Consider the following 26,022-nt stretch of genomic DNA (forward strand, 5'->3'; position numbering starts at 1 on the left):
TCAGGAGAAGTGAGAAATCCTCTTTACATATTGATGACTTATCTTCGGATAGGCCCTCAGTTACTTTTTTGCGCATGTGCTTGTTGGCTAAAGTTGTCTGTGCACGTTAAAGCAAAATTGGTAAAATCTTCAAAATACAAAAAAAATGGTTGCAAGTTTACCAGTCAAAGGAGTTTTATTATTCCCTCTTCTCTGCAAAGGGGAGGATCCTAAAATCCCAAAGTGGTGGTAACAATATTGAGGGCTTCGTCAGAGGTAGTTATAGACACCCAATACATCCTCGGTTCTTAGGCCGTGTTCACATAGGTTGGATTGTTATTCAATTGGGCAATCCTTGACATGCTACTTATTTTAACAGCAAATCTGCCCAGAAAAGTTCTATTGCGGATCGTTGTCAGATTTGACATGGATGTTGGCACAGAACCTGCATCAAAATCTAAAGTATGTCAAATCCTAAACGTGAACATGCCCTTAGTCCGATCATTATTTCGTTATTACACGTGCGGTAATAACATCAGTTTGTTGAGGTAAATATATTCCTAACTATGGACACAGGAAACTGTGGCAATGTAACATTAGACTCTGGTCAGGTTACAGATGACACCCATCAATTAGCTACATGGTTACACCCTCAGATCTCACCTTGAGATGTCTGGAAGAAAGGTGATCACTAGCAGCAGTCAGGGGCTGAAGGACCTATATGACTTTTGTCTTCCCCTAAGGGGAGAGTCCAATGAAAGGGCTTCCAAATAACTGGCGTTCCCACCAGCCCTATTCTTCTGTCTGGGTGTGGCCCATTCATCAGTTGACCACAGGGAAGAACAGTAAGAATTCCACAGAAAACATTTCTTTCAGATACATCAAACCCTGACTAGAAGAACCAAGGGTGTCCCAGCACTAATTTCACCACAGATCTGGAGAAACCACCCTGGGGCAGACAAACTGCATTCTAAAAGGAGACCCTCAGAGGTAGATGGGATCCCTGTGGCTTTTAAAATGAGTCGTAGAATATTTAAAGGGAACCTGTCATCAACTTTATGCTGCCCATACTAAGGGCAACATAAAGTAGAGACAGGTGAGATGATTTCAGCGGTCTGTCATTTATAAGTTAAAAGTAAATGGTTGCCGAGAACCAACATTACAATCATTGCAGACTGGGCCTGGAAAAGAGCCCTGGCCACCTGAGAAGAGTCCTGGGTATTCATGAATTCCTGCTCTCCTGCTGATGATTCACAGTCTCCTACCTAGTTTTCTCCCTTTCTGTCTAGGAGAGAACTGTCAATCATCAGCAGATGGGTGAGAGCAGGAGATGATGAATAACCAGGACTCTTCTCAGGTAGATCGGACTCTTCTCAAGGCCTGGGCTGCAATGATTATGATGCTGGTTCTCAGCAACCACTTACTTTTAGCTCATGAGTGACACACCGCTGACATCAGCATTTCTGTCACTATTTTATGCTGCCCTCAGTGAGGTCAGCATAAAGTTGATGACAGGTTCCCTTTAAGCGAAGCTCTCACATCAAGGATTTGACGTAGTTCTGCACAGATTCTGTGCCAAATTCGGCACTAAGCCTGTGCTCAGTCTGCCTGTAATGCAAGTGAATGGGGTTCCCACTGAATGAAAATCCTTGTGTGGGTCTGAGGCAGAAACACCAGTTTTTGTCCTGGATTTCTGCTGCAGAAGAATCTTCAACGTGTAAACTTGGCCTAAACGTTACAATGTCCATCAGATTTCTACGGTGTTTACATGGCTTCAGCAGTGATGTACCGCTTGTGGCCACATCACCGCTGACGCCAGTTACTGGCTGCAGCAGAAGATAGGAGCGCCAGATGTAAACTCTCTGGGGACTGGAACATGGACACGGCGTGCAGGACCAGAGTGGCGTGGAACAGGTAAGTGTGAATTTAGTTTTTCAGGAGGCCGGCTGTGGGCATTACATAAAAGGCAATTATTACTGGAAAACCCCTGTAATACATTTTATTATGTCAATTAAAGCAACACTCCACAAAAGTTGATGCATTGTATAATGTCTAGTGCACTCCTCCTATGGGTCCTGCACGAACATCCTGGGGCAGGTTTACTTATCTACAGATGGCATAAACTTAGACAGACTGTGTAGATCTGCATCAGATGTATCACAGGGGCATATGCTGGGTGATAAGTATGGTGCATGGTAGACACTTTGGGGTCCCTCCACGCTTTCAAATGTAAGACAGCTTCCTTAATGTCTTACATTTAGATCTTTTTCTACGCCTGAAATAGACATAAAAAATGGTAAATGAGACGGCGGCCCGTCCGCTTCCCACTTAGACCTGGCCTGAGTGGGGATAACCACTGCTCTGCAATCTGCATCTGAAATACGCGTAATTTGGGCATATTTCAGCTTTATAAATGACCGCCTATGTCTAAAGGCAAACGGGCTGATAATCTGAGCAATTATGGGGAAGAACGTGAGTTTCCTATAATTGCCCTGTAAATGTGCAAATGCTTGTTCATCGGGTGAAAGCATCACTGATGTGGTCACCTAATACATCATTTACGGGCCGCAGATTGTTCTAACATGAGGACAGTAAATGCAGCTCTTACCTCCTCTTGATGAGCAGGAAACAAATGGTTTGTTCCCAATAATTGCCTGCTCGTGTCGGCCTATGTAAAGGAGCCTTAAAGGGGTTTCTCGGAGTTCAATATTGATGGCATATCCTCAGGATAGGTCATCAATATCTGATCTGTGGAGTCCGACTGTCAGCATCCCCAACGATCAGCTGTTGGAAGAGGCTGCAGAAGGGGCAGACTGGCCATAGACCCTACAGGGAAACCGCCTGGCCGATGCCCAGGGGGCCACCCGAGGCCTCCTCACGGCATCTCATATCTACCTATATCTCTATATATACAAAAAAAGGCAGCACAGCAAAAAAGAACAAAGTAAAAAAAAGTGTCTTTTGGGTGCCAGCGGCTGTGGGGGCGATCCACCCAACCTACTTACATAAACTGACAAGATTCCACGGCATTCTTGGACGTGCGGTGGAATCTTGTCAGTTTATATCTCTACCTATGTGTATCCTAATTGTCTAATTTAGAATATCTACCAAAAGTGAAGCCTAAGAAGCGATGGCAATGAAGGGCATGAAGCAGTAAATGCTAACAAATCCTGTCTTGAAGAAGCCGACTAGAACAATTTGTACAGAAGGATCTTGGCCATGGAGTCTTTGGCAGTCCTGAGGAATCCTGTTCCAGAAGAACGTTATGTGTGACAGAAGTAAATTCCAGCTACAAAGTCAAATTTATCTTTTTCATAGAACATGTTCCCAATTTGGTGAAGTAAGAAGAGAATAGTGAGGACAATAAACTGTGGGACGTGCGACACTAGATCTCGGCAGGACATCTTTCTGGGACTTCTAGGAAATGTAGAGGAGATTGTATCATATACCAGTATCTCCCAGCAAGGTATAGGTTGTGATCCTAGGACAGGGATGCCCAACCTGCGGCCCTCCAGCTGTTGAAAAACTACAACTCCCACCATGCCCTGCTGTAGGCTGTCCAGGAATGATGGGGGCTGTAGTTTTGCAACAGCTGGAGGGCCGCAGGTTGAGCATGCCTGTCCTAGGATATGCCATCAAAATGTGATCAGATATCAGGTGGGTCCCCATGAGCACACTGTAGAGTACCTCACCCCCTTCAGATTTTTTCCAGGCACACGCACTGTGTTAACCACACATAGTGCAAAGTCAAGAGAGACCCAGTATCTGGGGGTCTGACGCCTGGGACCCCCATTGATCCTGGGCATGGAAGTATGCGGCCCCCCTGCATGGTCACTTCCTGTTATAAGGAATGGGAGATATAATCATTGTCATCATCTACAATTCATTTGACCACATGCACACAGGGGGAGATTTATCAAACTGGGGTGAAGTAGAACTGGCTTAGTTTCCATAGCAACCAATCAGATTCCACCTTTTATGTTTCACGGCTCCTTTGGAAAATGAAAGGTGGAATCTGATTGGTTGCTATGGGCAACTAAGCCAGTTCTACTTCACATCAGGTTGATAAATCTCGACCACAGCGCTTATCACGTGTAGATTTATTATGCGGAAAAAACAGTACTAGCTAAGTAGGTGTACACGGCGCGGCAGCTTGAGCGGCATAGCTGCCAACTGTCCCTAATTTGCTGGGAGGCAAATTCGCTCTGTCCCGAGACGAAAATAGGCAGGGCTAAAGCAAACCCTGCCCACAAATGAATTTTTCTAAGCGGGTTCAGGGCGTTCCCCGATTTTACCAATTTAAAATGTTGGTAAGTACGGTGAGCGTGTCAACTGTTTGGGTGGATCTGAGGGTGAGATCTGGGGCAAATCCGCCTCGTTTTCATATGGAAAACCAGCAAAATCCACATGAAAATCTGGCTACACCGCTGTGTGCATGGACTCTAAGGACTCCTGCCCACGACTGTATCCGTTTTGAGGTCCGTGGAAATTTTTGCGGGGTCTACTGTAAAAAAAAAAAAAAAAAAAAAAAGCAGATTCTTATCTGCAAATTGGACAAGAATATCACAGGTTCGGTAATTTGCGGCACAGCCGCACGAATGCGGACAGCAGAAAGGAAAGGGTTGGTATGCGATCTGCAAAAAATGGGGATCAGACACCGACCAAAAATACGGTCACGTGCATGAGGCTTAACGCTATCTGTAGATTATGTGTATTTTTTCCATGCAGATTCTTGCGTGGAAAAAAACCACAGCGTAATGGCTCATGCACAGGACCGTATTTTACAGTGCGCAAAAGAAACGGATGACGTCTGCTTTCATTTCGTATTTTGGAGAACGGAACAGCTGGCCCCTAAAACAGTCCTATCCTTGTCCGTAAAGCGGACAATAGGACATGTTCTATTCATTTACGGAACGAACATGCACACGGAGTAACTTCCGTTTTTTTTTACTTCAAAGGGTCTGCATACGGTCTGCAAAAAAAACTAACGGAACAGACACGGGAAAAAAATACATTTGTGTGCATTAGCCGTTAGGGCTCACGTCCGTTCCGTTTTTTTGGGGCCCATAAGCGGAACCATTTACTGCAATGGGGCCGCAGAAAAAATGGCCATATAGGACTGTCAGGGGTCAAAGCTGGGACATTTCTGCCACATCCTGTGGGTCGGAGTGCCCCTTTATATTTCTTATGTTTGTCACAATAAAAAAAAAACTATTGCAAAGGTGGAGGTAATAACCGGGTTACTGTAACCCCCCAATTACCGGAAAGGGACAGTGTGCTCCGTATACACACGCAGCGGTTATTACTCAGCCGCCTGTCCTATGAAAACTCTGCCCGCAAGTTCCCGGGCAAGCGGCCGCCGATGCCCCAGCGGGCAGCAGGTAAATAGGAGGCGCCCTCCCCCAGCCATGTCAGACTACCCCTCCCCATTATGTCCTCAGCCGGGCTCCTTCCGAACGCGTCAGTCTGCCTAGCAACTAAGCAGTCCTCTGAGTGGGCGGGGTAATCACGTGACTTTTCCGATCGCTACAGTCTGGCATTTACATAGGGGTTTCAGTCGCCCCCGTGGGCATGTTTTGCAGCAGCACAGCTTCCTCTTCTCGGGAGCCCCCCCCCTCACATCCGCTCCCAGTCACTCCTTCCTGTAACTTCCCCTCCGCTACTACTGCTCGCAAAACTCCGTACCTCAATAGCCCCGCCCCTTCTCCCCAAGCTCCAATAGGAGACACTTCACAGCAAGTTTACTCGTAGGCCACGCCCACCGCCACGACCCCGCCCTCCCCGTTAGCTCAGCCCCGCACGGCCTCAGTCTGGGGCTGTGGATCGATCGCTAGTCTGGTTGTGTACGGAGACAGAGCAGTGTCCCGTGTAGGAGCCCAAGCCGCGCCCGGGGATGGATTGCGCCGAGCCCTCCAGCTGGCAGCCATGATGATCCTAACAAGAAAGCCCGAGGGCCCCATCACAGCAGGTACAGTTGTGTGCCCGATGCTCCATTGTATAGAGTCTTCTGTAATCATCGCTTCCTCGTCTGTCCCAATCAGATCGATAGATCTCCACACGATTGTGTCAAGCTGTAGTGCTGCTGGATCTGCCGATCTGTGACCGACCTGGCCATTGTGCCTTACAATATTGATACCTCCCCTAGATGCAATGAGATCGGCCACTGGTTGTACGGTATAGTGGTATGATATACCGGCATTGTGTGCATCTGATGACCGCCATGTCCTCTGTCGCCGACATCCATGCGATTCCTGTTTTCTACATGTCGTCCCATAGGCTGTAGCGTTATCTGTTGGTAACAGGGTGGATTTGGGCGTAGTGGCCGATAGCACATGGGCCGGTATACTGCTGCAGCCATCATAGGGGCGAATCCAGTCGCCTGCTGCACAGAATCCAGTAACGCTGGTAATCTTTTGTTTTATGGAGGATTAGGGTAATCCTATTATGCCTATAACAGCCAATATGTAGCATTATCCGTGTTATCGGTCACAGCCTGCATCGTATTCCTGCAGAAGGGAATTATTCGTAATCTATACGCGGGGTAGTAAAGAGCGCTTTGATATTGGGAGGGTCCTTGAGCGTTAGATGGGTTACCTAATACGGTGTTCTGAAATAGTCAAGCAGAAAAGAGGGGGATCAGTCTTCCCTCTCTAAGCATGGCGCCATCAAAAAGGACTTTGAATTTTGTAACATTCTCAGATTTCACCTTTAAGAGCTTCACAGGTTAATGTATAGGAATTATCTGGTGTTTAGTAATATAAGGAAGCACTCCGCCTTATTCCCGGCAATCCATCTGTGAAGAAGCGGGCCCATGCCAGGTTGTGACACTGGCATCCAGATGTCGCCTGACCTGTAACACCACTGACTTGTGCTCACTTTACCCCTTTATAATGCCAGGTCAACAAAGACTTCTACTTTTAGCCACTTCTATTCCCGTCACCGTCATTCACATGTCCTGTTTCAGTGGGCGACTGTTCCTGCCATAGGAGTACACGTTCCTCAGTGTCAGTCTGTGTTCAAGGTGTTCATTGTTTTCATGCATAGAGGACGCGCTGATGGCGGTGACAATAGACCGCCACTCCATTGTATAGTCTATAGGCACTAGAACAAGTGGGGGATTGTGTCCTGTCAGCTCTTGTCACACAACTGTATGGCCTGCGTGACAATGAGCATTTCACCACTTCTTCATTCCACGGTGCTGACATGTTCTCCTTGAGGTGACACACTTTTGGTGTCATGATAGTTGAAGAGCGTTTACTCCTGAAGAATCCTTCATTTATCCTCAGGCATTAGTTATGTGTTTCTGGGGAATCTCCGACCTCCCAAGCAATATGGCCGCCATATCAGCTACCACAAACTTACACATGCCTCATGAGAGGTATAGGCGTCTAGTTCTAGTCCCTGCATAGGTTGGAAGACGTGACGCTCAGGACTGTGGAAAAGCTTGGTGGCCCGTGCCTGTTTGTTTTCTCTCGTTGCTTATGTTTCGGTTAATATGACTGTGCTGACAGGAATGTTGTATAACCTTCATTAGCGCAATTATAGACGGGAAACCTTGGTCACTTCCATACGTAGATATGTTTCGAGGAGCCATATTTGTTTCCTGTTGCAATCCATAATATTGGGTTGAGTGAGGTTGTCTGACTACAACAATGCGGTCTGTAATCCTGTTCATTTCCTGGATTATTGTGCTCTTGGTCATGGAGGACATCTGTCTACCTCAGCAGCATCATGGGCAAGACCATGTGATGCTGTGCACTGTATGGAGAGGACTAGAGGCAGGTAGTCACCGTGCCAGGGAATGTACCCACCACCTGAGCTGGCTGGACTGTTTTCAGTTGGGTCATACAGAGATGGAACTGACTCATGTAGTCTCCAGAATAAGGCTACTTTCACACTAGCGTTTCTATTTTCCGGCATTGAGATCCGTCATAGGGTCTCAATACCGGAGAAAAACGCTTCAGTTTTGTCCCCATTCATTGTTAATGGGGACAAAATGTGACTGAACAGAATGGAATGCTCCAGAATGCGTTGCGTTCTCATAACGGAGAGCAAACCGCAACATGCTGTGGCTTTTTCTGTCATGGGATGTGGAGCAAGACGGATCTGACATGATCCACAATGCAAGTCAATGTGGACGGATCAGTCTTGGCTATGTTAAAGATAATACAACCGGGTCCATTCATACAGATGATTGTGTTATCAGTGCCGGATCCAGCATAAACGCTAGTGTGAAAGTAGCCTAAGTCCTCATGCACACAGCCATGTTCATATTTCGGTCTGCAAAATACGGATGCCTCCCGTGTGCACCGTGTATTTTTCTCACTCCTATCAAAGCGGCCTAGAATAGGACATGTTGGATGAATGCTGATGGACCCATAGAAATTAAAGGGGTTATCCTATCATAGACAAGGGGGTCCTATCGCTAGGATATTCCCCCATTGTCTGATAGGTGTGGGTCCCACCTCTGGGACCGGACAAGGAGAACGGAGCAAAGAAAGTTGAGGAGGGCGCATGCGCTGCCCTCCATTCATTTCTATGGAGCCGCCGAAAATAGCCGAGCGCTGGCTCGGCTATTTCAGTCGGCCACATAGAAATGAATGGGAGTGGTGGCCGCGCATGAGCAGAACGCTTCCATTCACTTCAATGGGAGAGGTGGGGAGCTGCGCCTGGTGGTGGACGGACCCCGGGTTTCCCTCCAGCCACAACTCACTCCGACTCGTTCTCCTTGTAGGTGCGGGTCCCAGAGGTGGGACCCGCACCCATCAGACAATGGTGGCATATACTAGCGATATGCCCCCATTGTCTAGGATGGGATAGCCCCTTTAAAGGGAACCTGTCACTGGGATTTTGGGTATAGAGCTGACGACATGGGTTGCTAGATGGCAGCTAGCACATCCACAATACCCAGTCCCCATAGCTCTGTGTGCTTTTATTGTGTAAAAAAAACGATTTGATACATATGCAAATTAACCTGAGATGAGTCCTGTCCCTGACTCATCTCATATACCGGACTCATCTCAGGTTAATTTGCATATGTAGCAAATAGTTTTTTTTTTACACAATAAAAGCACACAGAGCTATGGGGACTGGGTATTGCAGATGTGCTAGCTGCTATCTAGTAACTCATGTCCTCAGCTCTATACCCAAAATCCCGGTGACAGGTTCCCTTTAATAGGTCCTTGTGCAATCCCCCCAAAAAAATACAAAGGGAAATTTATCAAAAATGGCCTAGAGGAAAGCTGACTTAGTCGCCCATAGTAACCAATCAGATTCCACTTTTCCTTTTCCAAGGGAGCTCTGAAACATGTAAGGCTACTTTCACACTAGCGCTTGATCGGATCCGTTCTGAACGGATCCGATCAGATTAATGCAGACGGAGGCTCCGTTCAGTATGGATCCGTCTGCATTAATAACTTAGAAAATTTTCTAAGTGCGCAAGTAGCCTGAGCGGATCCGTTCAGACTTTCAATGTAAAGTCAATAGGGGACGGATCCGCTTGAAGATTGAGCCATATGGTGACCTCTTCAAGTGGATCCGTTCCCATTGACTTACATTGTAAGTCTGAATGGATCCGCTCGCCTCTGCACAGCCAGGCGGACAGCTGAACGCTGCAAGCAGCGTTCAGCTGTCCGCCTGTCCGTGCGGAGGCTGAACGCCGCCAGACTGATGCAGTCTGAGCGGACCCGCTCCATTCAGACTGCATCAGGGCTGGACGGAGGCGTTCGGGTCCGCTCGTGAGCTCCTTCAAACGGAGCTCACGAGCGGACCGACAAACGCTAGTGTGAAACCTAAGGTGGATTCTCATTGGTGGCTAGGGGCAACTAAGGCAGTTTTTCTTTACACCAGCTTTGATTAACCCCACCCCGAGTTCGGACACAGAATAAAGTCGTGTGCATGAGCCCTAAAGCTATTTATGTAGTCAGTTCTGATCTGCATGATGTGGTGGGGCTGAGGTGGATGGCGCCAAATGAACATTTTTCGCCCTATAAGACGCACCTGCCCATAAGATGCACCTAGGTTTTAGAAGAGGGAAAAATATTTTCCATTAGACCTCAGATCCTACCACCACTCGGATACCCATGAAAGCGCTCATTAGTATTTGCCCCATAAGATGCACTGGGGAGAAGAGTGTGCCTTTTAGGGGAAAAACACGGTACATGAAATGGCTCGGGTTTGTGGAACAATGTGGTTCTGATTTGCAGATCATTCTGTTAGGACATTCCTCTGCCATGACTCCCTAAAGCCATCTGTTTGATACAACACGGGTGCAGGCTGTCTTGCAGAAAATCCGTTTTTCAGGTTTCTGTGGGTATCCACACCAAATACCACATGTGTTACTTGCGGATTTTGGTGCAGATTGAAAATATTTTTGCTGCGGATCTCGCCCTGGCATTGCACAAAGTGCCACGATGTAGATTTTACAATCTGTACGGCAGGTCAGTTTCCGCATGGAACAAAAAAGCAAAGTGTACGTGATATTTGTCTAACTTCATACACTTGGCTGGTACTGTATAACGCTTAGGTTTGGTTTTTCTGCATGAGCATCCGCATGTAGTTCCCATGCAGGTAGCCCACGGGTGCCTGCACGCAGATGCGGGTTTGAAAACAGAAATTCCGCACCCGTTTTCAGATACATTTCTCTGCGTTTCCGAACCAAAATCCACATGTGTTACTTGCAGTTTTCGTTGCAGATTTGATGTGGTTTTGCCGCAGATCTCACCCTTGCCGTTACTGTATTAGGCCTCAGTCATACATCATTGAATCATGGACATATGCTATCTGTGGTCTCCACAGACAGTACATGTAGCCATGGACTTTAATGTGTGTATTCGCACATCAGTTTTCCACAGTCCGTGGTTACACTCGTGAAGCATGCCCTATTTTTGTCCATGTGTATGGATACATCATGCCCATTATAGTCTACGGGTCCGTGAAAAAACATGGACACAACACGGAGGGCATCTGTGTTTCGTCCATGTTGGTAGGAGATGCTCTTGAAATTAATTTTCAGCTAAGCTTTCATGGATCCTTCATGGACATCTTCACAGGTGAACCACTGACCATCTTGAGATACTGATGACCTCCGGATAGGTTATCAGTATCTGATCGGTGGGGGTCCGACATCCGGAACCCCTGCCATTCAGCTGTTTGAGAAGGCACTAGCCTTCTCGCAGCTTACCAAGCACAGCACAGTACTGTGTATAGCGGCTGTGCTTGGTATTGCGCTCGGCCCCATTCACTTCAAAGGGGCTGAGCTGCGTCTAGGTCATGTGACCAATGAACGTGACGTCACTGGCCTAGGAAAAGCTTAGAGAAGGCTGTGACGCTACTGCAAGCACCGGTGGCTTCTCAAATAGCTGGTTGGGTGTAATCACGATCTGCCACCGGCATATAATGATTCTGTATGGGGATGAGGGATGGCATTAGCGATCCCTCCTTCTCATAGTGTGGAGGCGATTGCTACATGTAATAACAGCGGTCTCCTCCACTGTAATGAGTAGGCAATTGCTGGAAAGGAACGATTCCTTCTTGACAATTGCCTAGAAGATCTGCAGGTCTAATATAAGCCTTAGAAAATAGTTTAACTCCTAAGTGACAGACCATGGAGATTAGTCTCACTACGCTATGCTGCCCTCAGAGAGGACAGCGAGAGGGGCCTGAGAGATTGCTTTTAAATCCAGCTATACTAAATTGAAACCATCTAGAGACAGCAACAACTCGGCTGCAGAGTGGTAGGCCACAAAACAAACATAACGTGACTGCCAATTGCTGAAGCGCATAGCACGTAAAACTGATCTGTATTCTGTTACATGACTTGCTTCTGCTTTCCAGATTGCCTTTGGAAAGCACCATCAGCAGAAACACAGCTCAACATGAGCTTTATGGTATATAGGCATCCTTGGGAAGGCAGCAGTAGATGAGCCTCAGACCACCTTGTGGAATGCCAGTGTTAGATGGTGTTGCCATTGGACTTGGTGAAAACATTTTCTGGACTGGTAAAACCTAATTCGGTAGTCTGAAGGACAAATCTTGGTCTGATGGATAACAGGAGACTCCTTCTTGTTCATATACACAATGTCAGCTATAATAGTTGATGGTGAAGAACCAATAGCCTTGGGATGCCTTTGTGATTTGGACTAGATATTTTAGTTCTAGCTGAAGCATTACAATTCCTCTGCGTGTCAAGGTCTAGAAGAGGATTCTGAAGGAAGGGCCAACTCCATGTTTGTTAATGTCCATAGTTTTGAAATAACTTGTTAACAAGCATATGTGAACCCATATATTTTAGAAGTTCGTAGACATGAGATTTATCTCTGGTAATTGGCGGGTTGTCTTTTGACATATTCCATATATCGACACAGCAATTATACATTACTTGGTTTCGTTTGATTCCAGTACAGGTGCAGCCCTACCTTTTTAGGGTATGTAGTAGTAACGTGGATGCTTTTCTGTGTAACTTATGGAGTTACCTGTGCAGGTTGAATTTGAGGTGTTGGCCATAAAAATCAAAACCACCCAATTTCTAATTCCTGAACTTTTGTTCCTGTGGAAATAAAGATAAACGTTTAGAGGGAACATCTCTCGGACAGCTTGAAACTGTGAGGATAGGAGCTCCAGAAACTGTAGATGGGACATCAGATCTTTGCACTGGTAATGAATTATGGCTAGCCATACATATTGGATCACTGCCTGTTTGACCAACCGCTATCTCTTTCGATTATCCCATATACATGTCTGCTTGGCCAAGCATGTTTGTGTTCTCAATAGAGACAGAGGGGTAAAGGCCCCCATACACATTAGTGCATTGTCGGGAGAGATAGCTGTCATTCAAATGGTTGTTCAGCCAACACACTAATGTTTATGGGGAGCTCCCAACTCCTGAGCTGAACATTTGTGTGTATGGAGGAGTCAGTAGAGATAGCTGTCAAGTGATTGATTGTTCGTCCTGTTATTAAACGTGTTTGCCCAGATTAGGCTGCTTTCACACTAGCGTTCGGTATTCCGTTCGTGAGCTCCGTTTGAAGGAGCTCACGAGCGGACCCGAACGCAGCCGTCCAGCCCTGATGCAGTCTGAATGGAGCGGATCCGCTCAGACTGCATCAGTCTGGTGGCGTTCAGCCTCCGCTCCGCTCGCCTCCGCACGGACAGGCGGACAGCTGAACGCTGCTTGCAGCGTTCGGGTGTCCGCCTGGCCGTGCGGAGGCGTGCGGATCCGTCCAGACTTACAATGTAAGTCAATGGGGACGGATCCGTTTGAAGATGCCACAATGTGGCTCAATCTTCAAGCGGATCCGTCCCCCATTGACTTTACATTGAAAGTCTGGACGGATCCGTCCCAGGCTATTTCCACACTTAGCTTTTTTTTGCTAAAATAATGCAGACGGATCCGTACTGAACGGAGCCTCCGTCTGCATTATTATGGGCGGATCCGTTCTGAACGGATCCGCCCGAACGCTAGTGTGAAAGTAGCCTTAAAGGGGTTGTCTGGGTTCAGAGCTGAACCCGGACATGCCCGTAATTTTCACCCCGGCAGCCCCCCTGACTTTAGCATTGGAACAGTTCATACTCCGATGCTCTTCTTTGCCCTGTGCTAAATTGCGCAGGGCAAAGGCATTTTTTGGTGATCCGGTGACGTATCGGGCTCTCCATGGGGCTGCCAGGAAGCCCGATGACGTCACTGGAACTGATGGGCAGGCTTTAGCGCTGCCCTAGCTAGTAAAACGGCTAGGGCAGTGCTAAAACCTGCCCATCGAAGCCGGTGACGTCACTGAACACACTTCTGGGCGTAAGCTTCCGCCCGGCAGTGTGTGATTGTAAACAAAAGAGCCTGTGCCTGGCGCGATTTAGAGCAGGGCAAAGGAGAGCATCGGAACATGAACTGCTCCAATGCTCAAGTCAGGGGGCTCTGGGGTGAAATTATGGGTATGTCTGGGTTTATCTCTGAACCCGGACAACCCCTTTTAAGCCATTGCCAGACACTTCTGGTGTTGGCTTATCTCCTTTAGGCTAGTTTCATACTAGCACGTTGAGAATCTCTCTGCATTCTGGCATTGCCAGAAGCTTAAACGTTAACTATAATAGGGATCGGCGGAGATCCAGATGCAACCCAGCAAATATGCCAATCGGCTGGAAGAAAATCAGATGGCAAATTTAAGCTTCTGGCAATTCCGGATTGCAGAGAGATCGGGCAGCCCTGCCGAAACAGCCTGCTGGTTCTGAAGCGCTAGTGTGAAACTAGCCTTAAAACGAAAGGATTTTGGCAAGCTTTTTTCCCCCTGAAATTTTTGGTCACAGGAGAATCTTAGACCCCATACACAATAGATCATGTGTCCTGCCAAAATCAAATGTACATGTCCGTCGTTAAGGTCCTTACATTGGCAGATGGCCTACTGTAAACGAGTACCAGCCAATAATCCCGCATGTTGATTGGTGCTTGTACCATCATCAAACAGTATGGTAAACACTAGTCCTTCATGCAGTTTGCATTTTGTCAGCAGCACATCCCCGGTTTGCTTCCAACAAGCAATTATTTTATGACTGCTATAAAGATGCGATCAATGACAAATAAGCCTTTGCTTGTTTATTGGCTAATGACAGGACATGTTTGCAGGTGGCAGTGATCAGGAAAGTTGAGCGATCATGGTGTACTAGGCCTTTAGATTATTTGGTTCCTTGACCAGTTTAACCGGTTCCTCTGCAGAATCCCAGTTACAATCAGTCTCTGTTATTTTTTCTCCCCCGTTTTGCTGATCCAGACTTTCGGTTGTCTTGACGGTCAGTGAGTGCTGCCCGTATGTCTGGATCTGTATGTCAGGGCTGCTTCATTTGAGACTTCATTCTCTGTAGTCTAAAAACTTTAAAACCTCGAAGATGGAGGCCAAATAAACATGTTCTTAGAACAGGATCACATTACGTAGCAGTCCTGGGGTCTGAATGTGGAAATTGTGCTTCCACACATTAGCAGGAACGTTCTGCGAGGTAAAACAACATTGATCTTGCCACTTCTTGTTTTTGAGTTTGTGGATTTCAGAATGTAAACTTCTAGGCTTTGGAACCATACACATCCTCTAACTACTGGTGTATTTTACTAAACGGCAGCAGTCCACAGTCGTGAATGGCCTTTGTCCTTGTGTTATATTTAGCCCTGTTTTGGGCATTTCTTAAAAAAATAATTCTGAGTTGTGTGTTTATTACAAGCGCCAATCCCTTCTCAAACAGCTGATCGGCAGGGTCCAGGGTGTTGGTCCCCAACCGATCAGATAGTGCAATTCTCAGAAAACCAGTTGTTCAGCATTTTGGACTTTTTTAACTTTCTACCCCAACCTGAAAAAAAGTCATACTCACTTGTTACCCACCACTATGTTCCGAGTCCCTGACTTTCTTCTGCGGTCTTCTGGGCTTCCTGCTGTAAAGTTTAGGAAGGATGAGATCATGTGCGCCACTCCAGTCCATGGCTGGCCTCAGCTGTGTCTCCAAGTGGCATATGATCCAGAAACCACTTGAATGGCTGCTGAATGGAGCAGCTGGGAGCAGTTGAGCATTTCCATCTTGTAGAACAGGGTGGAGTTGAATGTTAAAAATTTAAAAAAGCTGGACAAACCCTTTAAAGGGGTTGCTCATCTTCGAGGGGCCTTCTGCTAGACCTCCTCATGTGTCTAGACCCAGCTTCCAGGGTTCATTCCTAATAACATGGTATCGGGGTACTGCTATTTATTCCATTCCCTAACATATTATTTACATTGACTACTGAGGTGGAGCTCCACTTCAAAGAGAATGTGTCATCAGAAAATTACATTGTTTAAATCACATATTTTTTAATTTTTCCATGTCATTATTGATATAATAAAAAAAAGAAAAATGTGGCTAGGAATGGTTGCCACCATGGGTCCTCTGTACAGACTACACTGCTCTACAATAGAAGGCGGGTCTCGCTTTACAGGAGATGTAATAATTAAAAGGAGTCTGTCACCACGATTTCACCTTATACACTGCTTACATAGCGCTGTAGCATAAATGTACATGAGTCAAATGGTACCTTTTTGTTCTTCTGTTCTGACATTGACCAGTAGCAAAAAACGCTGTTTTATTCATATGCAAATAAGTGGCGGTGTTCGGGCTGTAAGATAAGTCCTCCTGAGCCTCTCGCTTGGCCTGCCCTGTAAGCCCCTTGCATCATCTAGTGTACTGGCCGGTGCATGCGTACTGCATGGAGCCATGCCGCTGCCCATAATGGTCATCACAGTGCGCATGCCTGGGCCCGGCGGTGAACTGCTCATTCACGGGATCTTGGCCAGTACACTGGATAACAGAAGGCTTACAGGGCGGGCCAAGCAAAAGACTGGGAGGAGTTATCTAAGAAGAAGGCAGAGCGGCCTGGGCATTTACAGCCCGAACGCCGCCCCTGGGCACCTGCAAGCCCTCATTTGCATATGTATAAAACTGTGTTTTTGCTCAAAAGAGCAAAGGTAACATTTGACTCATGTACATTTATGCTACAGCGCTATGTAAGCAGTGTATAAGGTGAAATTGTGGTGACAGACTCCGATATGCCATCATGGCTGAGCAGCCTGACAGGAAAACTCACCAATATGTAGTATATGCCAGTGCAGTGTGGAGTGAGGTCTGACCAATATGTAGTATCTGCAAGTGGAGGCAGCCAATCATGCCAACATACTAGGATAGGTGTCTGGCTGTCGTTATAAATCATTCCTGGAGAACCCCTTTAAGTACAGAGGCTGATGAAGTATGTATCAGTATGACCCTACCTAGGAGCCTTATCGCACCTCTACAGTATACAACCCTGAGCTGTAAGACATCTGTGTGCATAGGAGCTGTAGACACTAAACGGTATTTTTCTAACAATCTGTTATTAATTATTAACATGAAATGACTGCTGGAAGGAAGGAGCCGGCTCCTCTGACCACCTCTATTTGCTTGTTACAGTGAGATACAGAGATGGATTGTATGATTCCTACATGAGGCTTGATCAGGTGGCAGCGCAGGATGCTGCAGGAGAAAAAGAGAGCCCCTCCACCCTCCCGTCAATCGGAAGACTTGCTGTAAGTAACGTGTCACTTTGCTTTAGCCTTACTGTCCTTTCATCGCCGTCAGAATAATTTACGTTGTTTGGCTCAGGGAAGCTTCTACCCTTCCAGGCTGACATCTGACTTCGTAGTGGCCTCCTGGGATGACGGACTAGTTATAAAATGATTTATATGTGAGTTTTTTATATTACACAGACCGGGATAATATCATATGGTTTATAGCAGAAGGTTATGTTTCGCAGGTGTTCAGGTTTTATCATATTACGCTTGTGTAATCGGGTGAGGGTTGGTATCCAGTGTATTGCACCTGTCGCGCGGGCATGTTTTGTCACTTGAGACTTCCCTGTCCCACTTCCAAGTTTTTTTCAAGGTCTCTGTACATCATACTGTACCAGAACCTTAGGCCTTGTGTGTGAATGAGTTCAGCCACTTAGAGTCCAGCTCTCACTTTTGAAAGGCAAGTTGGAACTTGAAAGATGCGACCTGATTGGTTGCAATGGATACGTCTGCACTAGGTTTTTATCTAAGGCCCAGTATTTCTTGGTGTAGATAATGGTTCTACATAAGGATCCTTTTCGGTCTTTTTCATATTTAGCTTACAGGATGGGTTTCAATACTTCTGGTCAGGTTGAGCTTTTGTAGACACAGGCCTTGTTCTTGGATTGAGGTGCTTCAGGATTATTAGATTATTTCAGTACAGAATTAAAATGGTGAATCATTAAAGGGTTGTATCACTACTACTACTTAGGCTACTTTCACACTAGCGATTTTTGCGGATGGATCTGCAAAAATGCTTCCGTTACCATAATACAACCGCATGCATCCTTTACGAACGGATCCAGTTTTATTATGTCTTATATAGGCAGGAAGAAGAGGTAGCGTATTATAAGACTTAACGTTTAATAAATACTCAGATAAAAAATATTCCACAGAGAATAAACGGGAACAGTCTTACCGGTGGGTGACGGTCATCTGGGTGTAGTAGCGCAGTCCCAGAAGCCAGTGTTACTTGTGGGGCAGGGTCCATGTTAGACTAACTGGCCCTAGAAATCACTGCCAGGCCTATAGAGCCCTATGGCCCTGCTAGGGGCCGCACGTCCAGGAGCTAACACTACAATATTAGAAGCCCTAGACAACCCTACCTGGGGGTACACAAAGAATTGAATCCCTGCGGTGCGATCGATACCTACGCGTTTCGTCACCAAATTTAAGCCCCAGACTCATCAGGGGATCAAGGGCTAGAAATGGATGGGAGGGAGTGTGTCCTCATTGATTGGTGTCGCCTACACACAATCCCCATTCTAATCAACAAAATATTGGAGCAGTAACCAAGGACCAAGAGGGGACCTAATAAGTAGGGGTGCACCGAAATGAAAATTCTGGTCCGAAACCGAAAATTCAGGATGCCCTTGACCGAAAACCGAAACCGAAACTGCCTTTTGCCCAAATACTTTTAAAATACTTTTTTTTTTTTATGATATTTATAACAGTGCCATCCACAGACCCCCACCCACCCCATAACAGTGCCATCCACAGACCCCCCCCCCCCCATTGCCGCTCCAGTACAGACTAGTTATAAAATGTGTACAATTAATAAGGATTCTATTCATGAGGCCCCCTCTGCAGTAGAACATTCAATATAGCCACATCCTACTCACACGGCTGTTATCTTAATGCTGGCCGGCCGGGCAGACGAGCGGCAGCGCCACGACTGACGTCACATGCCTGCGCCGCCTTCTTCATTCAGAAAGTAGGCCGGGCACATGACGTCAGTCGTGACGCTGCCGCTCGTCTGCCCGGCCGGCCAGCATTAAGATAACAGCCCTGTGAGTAGGATGTGGCTATATTGAATGTTCTACTGCAGAGGGGGCCTCATGAATAGAATCCTTATTAATTGTACACATTTTATAACTACTGGAGCTGGGGGCCGGAGCACAGTGAACGCACCGGCCCCCAGCTCCTCCTCCCAGTCCCTCCCCGCTATCTTCTGCCGATATGTACCAATATCGGCCGAAATGGATTAGGCCGGAATTTCGGTGCACCCCTACTAATAAGGGCTGTTAAACGGCGTGTGGCTCATAAGGAGCAGACCCTAATCCCTGGTTATGGGGGTCCGTTGGTCCTGTTGACTGCAAGAAGGGGCAATGTATGGCGCTTCCCTATGCACGTGTGGCGGCCGTGTTGGGGTATTGTGTTACTTTGTTCACATGGTTGTAACCATACTACTGTGGTTTCCCATGGTGACTGTTTGTTTGGTAATTGTGTTGTTTGTGACACGTTTGTGGTGTGCACACTTTTTGGCATTTTGTATTATGTCTGTACTTTTTATTAAACGTTAAGTCTTATAATACGCTACCTCTTCTTCCTGCACATATCCATTAATGTGGTAGCTGGCGAGTGGTATCCATTATCTCTCGCTGGTTGGGCAACTTTATTTATTTGCTATGTCTTCTATAGCCATGACAGATCCGTCCTGAACACCATTGAAAGTCAATGGGGGATGGATCCATTTTCTATTGTCAGATGGAACAGATCCATCCCCGTTGACTTCCATTGCGTGTCAGGATCCGTATGCTTGCAGCGTTATTCTGTCCGCAACCAACCAAATGAAACTGACTACATTTTGGAGCATTCCGTTTCGTTCAGTTCAGTTTTGTCCTCGTTGACAATGAATGGGGACAAAACTGAAGCGTTTTCTTCCGCTATTGGGATCCTATGACGGATCTCAATAGCGGAATTGAATAGCCTTGTCTGTACCAGGATGGGGTTATCACTGTTTATTAAAGAAGATTAATTTTTATGGAGACGTGTGCTGGATGAACCTTTTTGTTTGGATGCCCCATTAGGACATATGGACATCCTATGAACACCCCTCTGTGAGCCAAAACGGATGGAAGCTCTGGTGGACTCAAGGCGGTCATGTATTTTGTGGACAGCCATTCATCAGAATGGCCTCCATGTAATACTACATTTCTGAAATCCATGAAATCCAAGAAATCTGAGAGTGACCCTCAAATTTCTGCTGTGGTTTTGCGTTTTCCATGACTCTGATCCGCCCACGTATTTATCCTCATTCCATGTAGCTAATCCAAATACAGAAACTGCACCAGGAAAGAACATTTCTCCTTTCGAGGTGGTTTTGAAATCCACACAGAAAGAAAATCTGTGGATTCCCATGGGAAACAATGGGATGGGTTTTTATGATCCATCTGAAAAAAATCATAATGTGAACAAACCCAAAATTAGAATTTTACCACAATCAGAACAGAACCTGAAGATCCAATCTTCCTTTTCTGCACATATGATGCCCAGATGGCAAAGAGATCAAGCTTCTTGCCTCTGGGTGCACTGATTAACCCAGTAATCTCCAGTTGGTGGATCCATTTGTTCTGCATGGGGTTATATGACCCACAAGAAAAATGACTGAGCTCTGGGACACTCCTTGAAACAAAAAAAGGCTATTTTCTTTTTGAAACCCCCTTTGTTCCATTTCCTTTAAAGGGGTTCTCTGGGGTTTACATAATCAGGATCATCCTCAGGATTGATCATCAATATGAGTTTAGCAAGTAGGCTGTGGCTTCCCAGGACTTGTGACGTCACATTCATCGGTCTCATGGCCAGGCGATTGGGGCTGAGCTGCAATACCAAAGGAGGCTGCAGTGCTCTTGGAGCTCCATGGCCTCCTCAAATAGTTGATCGGGGGGAGGCAGGAGTTGGACCACCCCCGATCTCATATTGATGACATGTCCTAAGGATAGGCCATCAATATGTAAATCCCAGAAATCCCCTTTAATTTGTCTTGGGGATTCAGACAACCCCTTTAATAAGGGCAACAATCAAATGTTCTGTGAGATACCGAAACTGAATCTGTTGGGTATATGATGTATATGATCCTGCAGCAGAGGTTTTTCCCTTTGCTATAGGTTTGATCTAGTTTTCACTGTTTGCCTTTGTTTTAGTTACATTCGTTACATAACTGAGAGCATCTGGTTTTAGTTATTTTCTGAAAAATGTAAGAACCCTGGTCACCGTCCCATAGGCTCCGCTTGTATCCAATATAAACAGGCTCTTCTGGGAGAGGGCTAGGAGTGTTCTGGTGCGTTCCTGTGTGTGGAAACAGCGCACGGTAATTGTAGAACTAAAGAAGAAATCCATATTCTGAACCCAGAGTGACTTTTTGTTGGGACCAGCCGGAAGTTATTAACATCAACGGGGGTTTCCCAACATTTAGCAGCTGTCAAGTAGAAAGGTCACTTTATATCACATGGCCCCCACAACTGGGACCACCACTAATCACTAGTACGAGGGTTCCTCCATACAACTTCTTCTCCTGTCAGGGAATCTACTAGTAAAGGGATGGGTCCCTGGCCTCCGCCTATTTAGGGATTTGTAGGCCCTTAGCAATCATAGCTAACATTTAGGGTGCGGCCACACGTTCAGTTTTCTTCATAACTACATCAAGAAACCTGAATATGTGGCTGCACCCTTATCATGCATCCTGTAAAACAGGGACCAGCAACCTCCAGCACTCCAACTGTTTGAAAACTACAAATCCCAGCATGCTCCATATTGTTTCTATAGGAGTACCAAGTATAGCTTAGCAAGTATGCATGCTGGGAGTTGTAGTTTGACCCCATTTGGAGTGCCAGAAGCTTCTGATCCCTGATCTTGTTGATCAAGAGAAGAAAGTGCTAAAAACCCTAAGTACAGGGTGGGGTAAAAGTCTGGACGCACCCTTTTAACTGGTGTAATTTGTAAAGAATTGACTTCAGTGTGTGAAAGTATTAATTGGGAGGGAAGCTGCATTATTTGGAGGAGGAAGTGTTTTCTGCTGCCATTTTGAAATCCGCCATATTGAATTCAGCTCATATTTTTCAAATGGGAAGGGGGTCATGTGATATATCAGTCTTAGCTAGAATTTACTTAGAAACCAATTGGAAGTGTCAGTTTTGACTTATCTTTATCTGTTTAGGAGTACTTTAGAAAACTTTGACCTCGCTTAACTCTTAAACGGCTAAAAATAGGTCAAAACTGACACTTGCTATGTGTTAGGGTTTCTGAATGCTAAAACACTTGAAAGGACAGCTATACGGCTATACAAAAATAAAGTGAAGTGAAAATGAAAAAAAATATACCGTATATTTTTTTATAAATTTTATAGAATATCTGTACATTGTCAAGTCATGTGTTTGCTTTGTTAGTTACAGTACAGTTTCTACACTGTAGCAGCTTGTGTCAACCATACATTACCTGTTTACATAAAAATACTCTACAGCTTCCATGCAGGTCACCTATGGGCTCTATCAATATAATGTGATCAAATGACTGGAGCGTGCCGTATAAGCAAAAGGAAGTAAAAATTAAGTAGGAGCAGCAAGTAAAGTTCCAGGCACATTGGTTCCCTGAGAGTCGTCCCGCCTTGTATTAGGGGTATAGTTTCTAGAAGCATTGTAGTGTGCTGGATTTAGATGGCATCCTTCCATTGAATTAGTTTTATTGATTATGTCATAGACTTTTTTTCTATTTTCAAGTTGCACGTGATCTTCGCATGCTTCAATGTTAGCCATTTCACAGTTCATTAGTAGTAGAACAGCCATGGAGCAGTAATGGACACCACAATGTGTATGTGTTTCCATGGAGCCATTGTGTCCTAGCTGTTTAGTTTGTGCCAGAAGCCACAGTGCCGAGAAAACCTTTGCTCAGCCTCTGTGCCAAGGCAACATCTTGTGTATTTGGCCCTACAGGCCCTTCGCTACAATGCAGTTTCTGAGCCGTGATGTCATATTGTGCGATGTGCGTATTTCTGTTATGTATGAAGGCAGGAGGAACCTTCTGTGCAGAGCTCTTACTGACTTGACCTAAAGCTGGCTATACATGGGCCATCCTCTTCCCCATGCACATGTGCACTTGACCAAGTATTCTGAATCGGGAGTGAGAGTAAGGTGTCTGGAGGTGGCTTATTCCTTAGTGAACTCTAAAAGCCTGTTCCTTCTCTCCCCTGGAGACGGGAGGCTGCCCATACAGATTAGATGATTAGATGGTTATCTGGTCCTGCCAATGTTGGTGGGTTCAACTGACATTGACCAACTTTAGAACATAGAGGTGAGAAATACCTGTGAGTAGGGGGTTAAGAAGGCCTATCAAGCTGATCTTGAGTTTCACTTTTTTTTAGCTTAACGTTTACTTAAAGAGGACCTTTCACTAGTTTAAAAACTGAAAACTAACTATATCTGTGGGCAGAGCGGCGCCCAGGGGTCCCCCTGCACTTACTAGTATGTCTGGGCGCCGCTCCGTTCGCCCGGTATAGGCTCCAGGGTCTGCAGCTCCCTCTGTTGTACTGGGCGGAGTTTTTGTATTAGGCGTGTCCCTTGCTCCCAGGCTATGAGCTGTGCGCTCCGATTGGCCAGCGCTGCAGCAAGGGACAACCCTAATACAAAAACTCTGCCCAGTACAACAGAGGGAGCTGCAGACACTGGAGCCTATACCGGGCGAACGGAGCGGCGCACAGACATACTAGTAAGTGCAGGGGGATCCCTGGGCGCCGCTCTGCCCACTGATATAGTTAGTTTTTAGTTTTTAAACTAGTGAAAGGTCCTCTTTAAAAAGAGCCTTTGGAACAACTCCTCACCTATACGATCTCCACCTTTTGGGACTGATTGATCGCTGTAAGGCTAATTTCAGACAAGCGTGTCTACTTTAGGAAACATGCTCTGTGTGGGAACATGAATTCCCATTATGGACATTGCTCCTTTGACAGGACTCGGAGCATGTTTTCTGAAGTGGACACGCTCGTCTGAAATTAGCCTACTAGAGACATATCTGAAGACTTTGGTGGAGTTCTAGAGTTTGGGAGCTCTACAGTTGAAATTATGTACTCCCCTGCCAATCAGTCACCCCCCCCCCAATGCATTACAGCCCTAAAAGATACTGTATTCCATGGGTGGTGGCCATCTTGCTCCTGTAGTGGAAGTGCTGTGTGTGAACATGGATGGTTCCTTTAGATCAGGGATGCTCAACATGCAGCCCTCCAGCTGTTGTAAAACTGCAACTCCCACGATGCCCTCCTGTAGGACGATAGCTGTAGGCTGTCAGGGAATGATTGGAGTTGTAGTTTTGCAACAGCTGGTGGGCCGCAGGTTGAGCAGGCCTGCTTTAGATCACACATTGGAGATCTACACGACCAAAGAATCATTCAAGTTTACTGAGGTTTACCTGTGCCTCCCATATTATCACATACCTCCCCACATTGCAGATCTTTATGTAATTAGCCATTCTATGTACGTATATTAGGATTACATGATATAACAAGCATTTTCACTTCTGTACAACCCCTTGCATATGTTTTTTCTGTTTTTGATTGTTGATTTGATATTCTCCTTTAGGGCGGGTTCTGTATTTTTCATCTGTTTCACTCAATTACATTCACAGCTCGTTTATTCAGACTGGCATCTCCTGGCTCTCTGATCAGCATGGGTGCAAATCCATCCGTAAGAAGTTTTTTTTTTTTTTTTTTTTATTCCTCTGCTGCCAGAGGCGTTCGAGGCTCGCTGCTGATCACATTCCAAATTTGCAGCAAGGCAGAATGTAATGCTGCTTCTCTATGTGTTGGGCCATATTGGTCGCTTATGTTGCGATCTATACTTAATTTGCTTATACGGCACGCTCCAGTCATTTGATCACATTATATTGATAGAGCCATAGGTGACCTGCATGGAAGCTGTAGAGTATTTTTATGTAAGCAGGTAACGTATGGTTGACACAAGCTGCTACAGTGTAGAAACTGTACTGTAACTAACGAAAGAAAACACATGACTTGACAATGTACAGATATTCTATAAAATTTATTTAAAAAAAATGTTTATTTTTTTTCATTTTCACTTCACTTTATTTTTGTATAGCTGTCCTTTCAAGTGTTTTATAGTCACAGGAGCAAAGTATAAACCCTGTCGCCCTTGGGTGTTCCTCTGCCTTTGCAATGATTCAGAGCTGCGGGGTGAAAGGCTATCATTAGCAGTGGGTGTTTTAGCATGCTATGTAAGTCTATGTGTTTTTGTATATTTTGTTTCTGAGCGTGTGCTTTTAGCGGTGTTATGTCCAGTTTAAATCTTACCGTCGATCACGTGGCTTATTATTCCTTGCACGAGTGAAACAGTATGAAATAAATCCCCAGACGGCACATTGCTGCCTGCTAGTGCTTCCTCTTTGGCCGTTTTATATACATTAAATATCCTAAAACTGTCCCCCTATATAGAGTCGCACATTTTCACGTCTGAGATGAATGTCCTGAAGTAACCCCGAGACAAGCAGGTGCATGGAGACGGGATTGTTTCAGTTTTTTATTAATATCCGCTTTGTCCTTATGACTTATGTACAATCTGATCATGAAAGAACTGCTGCGCGGTGCAGCTCGCTGCTCTACTAATAATCTGTCCGTGAAAAATTGTAACCAGCACTTACCATGCACGTGTCAATCAGCAGAATTTATATCCTTAATTTTAAAGGTGTTGTATTGTATTGGGTTTTGTGTGGTTTTACTACATGCCCAAAAGTGTGATCCATGGGATCCGACGACCTGACTACCACCTTAGGCCTCATTCACATGCCAGTATTTTTTGCGGCTCGCACGTGGGCCCATTCATTTCTATGGGACCGCAAAAATGCATCCATGCCGCAAATTTTACGTCTCCTATTCTTCTCCGTTTTGTGGACAAGAATATGCATTTTGACAATGGGAACGGCGAAAAATGCAGAATGCAGACAGCCAATATCTGCATTTTGCGGACCACAAAACAGATTTCCGCGTGGGTGCAATGTGTGAGGTGAACGCATTGCACCCGCACTGAATCCGGACCCATTCATTTCTATGGGGCTGTGCACATGAGCGGTGATTTTCACGCATCACTTGTGTGTTGTGTGAAAATAGCAGCATGCTCTATATTGTGCATTTTCCACGCAACGCAGGCCCCATTCACTTCTATTATTGCGTGAAAATCGC

General features: G+C 45.8%; 1 protein-coding gene across 1 annotated transcript in view; it reads left to right on the forward strand.

Annotated features, from left to right (window-relative positions):
- The first annotated feature begins 5,773 nt into the window (after positions 1–5,773).
- Positions 5,774–26,022, forward strand: part of DYRK3 (dual specificity tyrosine phosphorylation regulated kinase 3) — a 40,381-nt gene continuing 20,132 nt past the window's right edge. Inside the window, exons 1-2 of the mRNA XM_044288459.1 lie at positions 5,774–5,947; positions 16,927–17,042. Coding sequence (XP_044144394.1) covers positions 5,905–5,947; positions 16,927–17,042 — 159 coding nt within the window. The 5' untranslated portion in view covers positions 5,774–5,904. The remainder of the gene's footprint in view (positions 5,948–16,926; positions 17,043–26,022) is intronic.

This window comes from Bufo gargarizans, chromosome 3 (genome assembly GCF_014858855.1).
Source record: "Bufo gargarizans isolate SCDJY-AF-19 chromosome 3, ASM1485885v1, whole genome shotgun sequence".
NCBI classification, from domain to species: domain Eukaryota; kingdom Metazoa; phylum Chordata; class Amphibia; order Anura; family Bufonidae; genus Bufo; species Bufo gargarizans.